Source organism: Eucyclogobius newberryi, unplaced genomic scaffold (genome assembly GCF_026437365.1).
Source record: "Eucyclogobius newberryi isolate DKJ021-1_F unplaced genomic scaffold, fEucNew1.0.hap1 SCAF_10, whole genome shotgun sequence".
Classification (NCBI taxonomy): domain Eukaryota; kingdom Metazoa; phylum Chordata; class Actinopteri; order Gobiiformes; family Gobiidae; genus Eucyclogobius; species Eucyclogobius newberryi.
Genome location: NW_027315724.1, coordinates 25,958,310 through 25,966,645, shown reverse-complemented (window position 1 = coordinate 25,966,645; position 8,336 = coordinate 25,958,310). Strand labels below are relative to the sequence as shown.

At 39.1% G+C, this 8,336-nt stretch overlaps 1 protein-coding gene across 2 annotated transcripts in view; it reads left to right on the top strand.

Annotated features, from left to right (window-relative positions):
* The first annotated feature begins 604 nt into the window (after positions 1-604).
* The window catches only part of pitpnm3 (PITPNM family member 3), an 89,736-nt gene continuing 82,004 nt past the window's right edge, over positions 605-8,336 (top strand). For both annotated transcript variants that reach the window (XM_072464350.1, XM_072464349.1), the window contains exon 1: positions 605-728. In XM_072464350.1, coding sequence (XP_072320451.1) covers positions 704-728 — 25 coding nt within the window. In that variant the 5' untranslated portion in view covers positions 605-703. The remainder of the gene's footprint in view (positions 729-8,336) is intronic.

Here is an 8,336-nt window from a genome sequence, read left to right as displayed (position 1 = left end):
GCAGCAGGGGTATAATTATAATTTGAAGGTTGACTGCTGTGAGATGAATAATGTCTAGTACTTATAATGCAGCATATTCCTATAATAAAACTACTTCCATATGATCATTTGCAATGTCATCACGGTCAACTTTTGTCTTGTCCCTGCAAAGTCTCGCTGCGTGGACACTGGGCTCAGGGGCGCACCGCTGGAGGCAGTGCACAAGAGTCTTGTTGGTTTTAAACTGTCTGATAATCGCAGTCAGACGGAGGCAGGAGCCAGAGGTGATGGGGCTGGGCACGCCATGTGAGCCAAGTCTGCACAGAGACAACACAACTCTGTCTGCGGCTGCGGCGGCGGTCTAGGCTCACCGGGATTTCGGTTACAGGTGAATGAAACCTCAGCATATTCCGATTTTTTCTCTCATTCCCGCGGTTCATCATCCCGCGGTGAGAGAGGAGACTGACGCGTCGGCTGCGGTGCGGCTCCAGGTCCATCATCATCCATCCCGCAGCAGCAGCAGCAGCAGCAGCAGCAGAGCGCTCCAGCCCGGGCGGACGACAGGGTGCAGGGTGCAGGGTGCAGGGGCGCGCGCGGGAACGGGGCACGTGAAGCTAGTGCCCGGTTTGATTTGATGTTCGACACAACGGAGCCGCGCTGAAGAAAACGTGACGGCTTTTTCCTGAGTGAGTGTGTCCGGAGACAAACCCACAGCGGAGCCACTATGTCCAAGGAGACACGAGGCAGAGGTAAGGGGGACTCGCGCTGCATTCACGTTCACCGCGCGTTAACAGGTAGATCTGAGGGAATGTGCCGCGGACAACAGCGGCTTTTAACGTCTCCGTCTCTGCCAGTTCCTGGACCATGTGCCCGTGTCCTGTCCGGGACTGTGTCGCTGTCGCAACGAGGCGCCCGTGAAAACGCAGCTCATCTTTTTTGCACCACATAAAGTCGATCAGTATTTGCTGTTGTTATATTCATCCTCTCCGCCGTTTCTCCACAAACCCTGTTATAATTGAAATGTGCTATTTTTAGAAACCCCTGGGCTGCAGTGTAACTTCAGCGCAGAGTCGTGTTAAAGCCCATTTTGCACAGTAGTGTATTCTTGATGAACTTGAAGGTCATTCTAATAAAGAATAAAACTTCAGCGTGTTGCTATTAATAGCCTCACCTGAATCCAGAGCTGCATTAGCCACAGGCTGTGCCCCAAGTCCAAAGCCAATTCAAATGGTCTGTGGACAGTTTAAACTCCAAATGATTTAAGATTTGTTTCTATCTGGTACCAGACTTGTGCACTACATTTGTTGTGTATGGCTTTAGCTAGGCCCACACAGCTCTACCATAAAGGTAACCTAAACCAGTACTTCAGTGACTGTATAAATGAACCGTACCATTACTACAAATATGAGCAAGTCTCAAGACAAAGCTTGCATTATTATTACAGCTACATGCACTCAAAACATCTGGTTTCTGTTTATGCTGATGTGAGTAATCAGATTCCTTTCTTTGTTCACACCTGTAGAGGTTTTGACAAGGGCAATTGTGCAGAAAAGGGCAAACAAATATGGCAAAGTCAAAAATGAAATTGAAAAGGTTGAAGATTGTAAGATTTATTTTTAAATACATTTTCAAACACATCAGTTATTCTTCAATTCATTGGTTAACTATGCAACATGTTTTAATGACCAGATTTGTTTTGTGGATGGAAATATAAAAAAAATCACCTAAATATTGGGTTGTCTTAATCCACGGTTCTTATTCTGATTATTATCCTCTCAGATTCTTACTGGCCATGTAGATTTACCCAATGAATCAAACTTTTGAGCTTGATCCATATTAATCTGAGGCTGAAGGCTGAAAAGATGCATGTTTCAATGTAGGAATAAATCCTGAAGCCTTGTTTACAATAATGGTTCCTTGTCTAAGGTCATCAGTAATGGACTCACTTATCTAGTATAATCATTATGTTCATGGAATATAAAGACCATCCAAGTCAAGAGCAAATGTTTTAGTGGGGCTTTAGATACTACATGGGTCTAAGACGGCCCTGCAGGTAACACACCATTTAATCAGAACCCTTCAGCTTGTATAACGCTTTTGTCACATAATAGATCTGTGACACTTTAAGGGCAAGTTTGTGTGTTTATGAGGTTTGGTCTCAGTTGTCATATTTCCCTGTTCTCTTCTTGGAGTCAGTCTTCTGTATTTATGGTGTCTATGCATTAATAAACATTTCCAGAGCATTTCCTGCATTCATATTTTAGACCCACATCCCCAGAGTAAAGCACTTTTATATGAATGCATTTGACAAAGACTCAACTAAGGTTTAGTGCTATTTAACAAATGAAGGGGCTGCAAACACTTTGTTGCGTTTGTACTAGAGCTGCCACTAACAATTATTTTCAAGTCAACCATTTTTTTTTCAATTAGTTGATAAGTCAAACGATTGTAAATTGAGCTTTTTTAAATACCTTTTTTAAACTAAATGTTTTAATATGGTGATTGAAGGTTTCTAGATATGGGACATTTACAAGCAACGTGAATTGTTGATGGAAATCAGAAATACTGCTATCTTTAAAGTCTAAAAGATCTTTAAAGTCTGTATAGTCCAGTTAACAATAATAATTATGAAAATACTATTAACCTAAACCAGGACTTACTGTATAAATATTTTAATAGTTGACTACTCACGATTTTTCAGATTAATCGTTGGGTTATGGTTAATTCTCTCATCCATCTCTTCTCTGTTGAGAGGTATGAGAATGTCTGTTTGTGTGTTGTCTGCTACAGATGGTCAAAGAAACAAGAAAGAAGTGAGTGTGATAAAATGTTGAGGTGCAATATTTACTTGTTTACAGGGACATTTTCCTCTGCTTTGGGGCAGTGTTTCTAGAGGCGTGGGCAGCGACAGCCCAGTATCCTTCACTAGATGTTGAGCTATGGTTGGTCAGGACCTTTACTCAGGGATTTAACTCAGTGCATGTTTTAGGCTGATGGAGAATGTGCCCTAATGTTATCATGATGTAAATGCAAACATTTGCAAGGTTTGAACACATTTAAGGACACAAGAACCTAAGGTTTAACTTATTGATTTTATGTTCCTTTTTTCATCTTGTTGTTCTTGTATATTATTTTAAGAAATTAAAAAGAAAAATAAATACGTAAAAAGATGACAAGCAATATAAAGGAACAAAAGGTGCGAGATAATAGTATTTTTTCCAACTTGTTCAAAGATATTTAAGTAATTGTTATAAGTTCTGCTCTAAATCCGCAAAGCCTTTTGTCGTCATTTTTAGTGTTTTTTTAGCAGAGGCAAAATGTCTCATCCAAGGGCAACCTGTCCCAAAGCCCTAACGCTAACCAAACGAGCTACACCTAACATATTGTGATGTATTTGCTAGCATAGCCACCAATGCAAAGAAAAGAAAATTATAAAAATAAATAAATAAGCTCAGCCCCGGACAAAATACTGGTAATTTGGGATTCCCACGATGAAACAAGTTTGAACTGATTTCATTGTTCGATAGTAAATGACATAATCCTGTATTTTACCTACACCTACCTATACCTATACCTTTATTACCTATAATTTACCTGTAATAGTTAAGTTTTTGGACAAATGCTAACTTTACTGTCTATGGTGCTAACTAGGGTTGCTCAGATCAGAATATATGGGCCGATCACGATCCTCTTTTTTTGATCTGCCGATAGCGATCACATTGACTGAGTATCCTCTTGATACATATATGTTTATATTAATTATACATCATTTATTATTAAAAAGCGTTTTTGATAATATGAAGTTTGACCAAATCTATCTAGTTACAGATCATCTAACTCAATGCAAATGTGATGATGATGTAAATTGTGATTGGTGCGTCTGATTGGCTGTGATTGCAGATCAAAGATCACGTGATTTTTGCCCCGATCATGCACCTCTAGCACTAACTTATCCCAAACCTTTTTATCCCTGTCTTCATGGCACAAACCTTTACCTACTATTGATTTTCCTTTATTCTGAACTCAAGAGGTATTTGGATAAAGATGCATGCTCCTCAAGGCAGTCTGCCGCGCCTTTGAACTGTGTCCTTTTCTGTGAGACAAGCGTTGAAGAGTTTTATTCTGCTGAGATCAATAAAATGCTAGACTGTTCTTTCTTCAAGCCTCAACAAAGTGTCAAACAGGCAAAGAGTTATGTGTTTTTCCTCCAAAAAGTCACATCTACTGAGCATGTGTATGACAGCAATGCTTTTTTAGCATCAAAAGTTTCATACATCTACAGTTATATTAAATGTGGATGTAAACCAAATAATACATCACAAAATGCAGCTATATTAAGGAAATAAATGGTAATTTACAGTAAAATACAGCTGAATTTTATGAATGTTTCTTCAAAAATGCTATATATTATAGTTATTTTTACTTATAAAGGAGAAAATAACGATAGCACTCATTAATCTTTCCCGCTTAGGCCATAAAGCTGTGTCACTATTGTCGATTACGAGCAGGGCTGTAGATCAATGCAACAATACATTTCTGAGGTCACTGTACTTTCATATAAATGATTTGTTTTCATTGGGAACAGCGTGAGCTCACCCAGCAATAAAATGCAGTTCAGTGCTCTTCTAGCCGCTGTACTGCAAGCTATATCGCACTCTTTTTCACATTATTCAGTGTCGGGGTGTTTATTACTGTCACAACTAAACAGAAGAAATGCCTCTGAAGAAACCAGGCTGATTTCCATAATGTACTCACTGTGTATCAAAACCCCAATACTGTGCTTTTTGAAATGACAGTAGGAAGTTTCTCACTAATCAATAGCCCCCAGCTGGGCTCAAAAACGTACCAAAGAAGAAAGAGAATATCTGCACACTGAAGAAGATGGTCTGTAAAGGCAGAAGCAAACGGTCTAGATTTTTTTTTGAATGTAATATAAAGTACATACAGCAGTTGTTGAGGTCTCTAGCAGTGGGAGTTCATTAGTTCATCCAAGCCTTTCTGCAAAGCACCCACCTTTGACCGGTGATATTTCCCCTTCTTGAAATTGAAATAAGTAGAGCAAAGTATTTTTCTACTGCAGTTGAAATAGATAATGAGTTTGCTTCCCAATCTGCTTTTTGCTGAAATCCAGTTGGAGCTAAAAATAACCGTGGATTGAAAGCATTCCTAAATAGTGTCCATGTTTCATTTCCTCTGTCCCTCGATGAAGGTACTAAACGCTATTGTGACTGCCATGTTTTGTTTTCTGCTTTGCGCTTCACTTGTTTCAGAATGTAATAAATATTTTGTGCCCAGTGTGATGGCAGACAGAAGGAGGACTAACTGTGGAGGTGCATTAGTTCATTCAGTGACCTCTGTTATTGTTCTTGATGATAGAACTCTGTTAATTCGGATGTAATAGATGTTTGTTATGTGGGTGCACACCTGCTCTGTCTCCTGACGTTGCTCGCAGCAGCAGCAGCAGCAGACAGAGGACTGACCGGTCAGACAGAGGAAGTTCACAGGGGACCAGGCCGCCACTTGTTTGTCCGTCGGCCAGTTTGACGTCACACCGGGCAGAAGACAGAGGCGTGACTCTTTTTGGTGAGTCACCTGATGTTCTGCCAAAAAGATTGTTAATGGAATAAGTTTAAGGAGAATAATGTACATTGAGAAATATATATATAAGCCAAGGCATTTAGTCTCAAACTCTAACTGGCAGAAGTAGAGAATTGGAACACACATTACTCTGGCTTTTGATGTTGGAGCAGTGGTGAAGAGTCTTTCTTGGTTGTGTTTGCATCTGTTACTTGCCTTCATGTAGGTTTCCTTTGGGAAATCTGCTTTTCTGTCTCCAAAAACATGCAGGTTTGTTTGGTTCAGATCCATGCCTTTTTTAAACAACTTTCATGATATTCAGAGGAATTATCGAAACAAAATCCATTTACAAAATATTCAAAATAGCAATGCATTAAACAAGTTATCATTAGTATCATCCCGACACAGATATGATTTGTTTGACACAGATGTTTTTTGAAATGCATTGTTCTATTATAAATGCCAAATGTATTATTGATAATACAGTTGAATATTGTTTTGAAGATTTAAATTTTCAAAATGTGGGGTAAATTGTTCATATCTGTTCAACATCCAACAGTCCTTTATATATAAGATTGATATTGACACATGACACGCCCATGAGGCTTTGCTGTAGTGTAGTGCAGGCCGCGTCCTTCAGCGTGAGCAAGTGCACACTTTATCCACATCATAGTTCACTCGTGGAGGTCTGCTGGGCTTATATGAACGCAACACATTAGTCAGTTGTTATATTACTTTGTACTATATTTATACTTCATTCCTTGCAAGAATTAATTGTTGAATATTTGAATAGTCAATGTACTGCATGTTGATTTTCCATAAGGTATAAAAGAAAACATTTGGTGCTCTGGGAGATAGTGCTCCCACTTGTTATTGACAAAACAAGTCTGCTCACAAGCACTTATACAAAGGATGAATGCGTTCTATGGGATTATATCTATTGCTTTCCCTTTCAGAAACATAAATTCTTGTATGTCTGTCTTTGAACAATGGGAAGAAGCCAAAAACTGAATAAGGCCAATGTCATTCAAAACAAAGCTCCAATGTCCTTTTCAGTCTCATAACTCATTCAGTCTCATGACCTGCAATTGACTACAGTACTTTTGACTCCGGCTTCAAAGCGCATGTTTCTAAATGGTTTATTGAATCACACGAGGAGACTGTCCATCATGATCCATATCCTCACCAACCATTCGACACAAACTCTATTATGTTAAAGAACAGCCCGTACACTTCATACATCTCATTTTAAATAAGATTGTAGATAAGTAATGGCCTCTGCAATTTAAATTTAAAAGTGAAAGAGTGGACTAAACGCCCTCGCTCACAGGCAGGCGTCAGTGTGAATGGGCAGTATTTGCCGCTGCAGTCAGTCAGAAGTGGAGCCACGCACTTTAGTGGTGATGATGTGATAGTGGACGCGTGGCAGTCCATTAATAGTAGATGACATTGTGATGTGCAAAGCTGTGATGCACACAGATACGATCCGAGCATGATGTCAGGAAGGCGACAAAGACAATGACCCATTTAATATTGTAAGAAGTTTGGGTCAGTCACAACTCTTGTCTGTTGAAGCACAAGGATAATTAGAAACTTGCTTCATTTGCTTCCTGTTGAAAAGCCAATAACAAATATGAACTAGCCTGCTTAATGGTTACTTTCTGTATTTCAATTCATTTTCATGGAAGAAAAGAGGGCCACTCCCTAAAACAACTAACGTTTGTTTATCATAGCTTTCCTCTTCCATTTTGTTGGGATTTTTCTGTTCTCCATTTTTGCACATTATTGCCCTATAACAGTAATGATTTGATACCGGCTTGTCAAGACATTTCAAAAGCAAACAAGTATAATTTTGACACTTCTGTTAACAATATCGCAATCGCAAAATAGATATTACACCGTGACAATATCGAACCAAGACATTTGCCTATCATTACATCCATATCTGCAAACATATCTGCCCATTTCTGGATTTGTCTCTTCAATCCCTTGTCTTCCCTGTGTGGCTTTCATCTTTAGCGGGGACATGTTGCCTGTTGAAATTAGAGCTGGGGATTTTCTCATTTCCTCCTCTTTATCTGTGCCGTAAAGAAAAAAAAAACATTATTGGATTCCTCTCTCTCTGCACATGTTAAATATCACAGTGCTTTGGGGGGCCTTGGGTCCAGTTTTCTGCAGCAGCTCTTTTGGGTGTCGTTAATTGTGCAAGTTCATAGGATATTAAATAGTACTGCTGATTACAAATTGAAGAGATGCAGCGCTGGTCGTGGCAATCCAGGACCATCTGTGTGTGAGCTATGCCTGCCAGTGGAGTTAAATTAGAGGCAAGTGGAGAAATGTCATGATGTTGGATTGAACTGATAAAAAGTGCATTAAATAAATTTGATGAACGCAGCCCTAGTGTGGTCTGTGGGGCTTTCTCATTAGCAGCAAATCCTACTCTAATATAGCTCTGTTCAATTCCTCTAACTGTGTTGTTTAATGGGTTTTGAAAACCTGCTCCAACACAATGCAACACCAAAACGACTTTTCCTCATCACGTGTTGTGACCTTGAGAGTCCTGAAAGGCACATACAAATAAAATGAAAATAAAATAAAATAAAACAAATAGTATACTTATAAATAACTAAGAAAATACACTATATGCAGATTATATATTTTTTGTCGTGGAATTTGTTAACAATTATTTAGCAAATATGCAAATATTGATTTTTGTCTCTGTTTAGTTCATAGTCATGGATCTGTCAGTCTACCATTTCCTCTTCTGTTCTCTCCTAAAC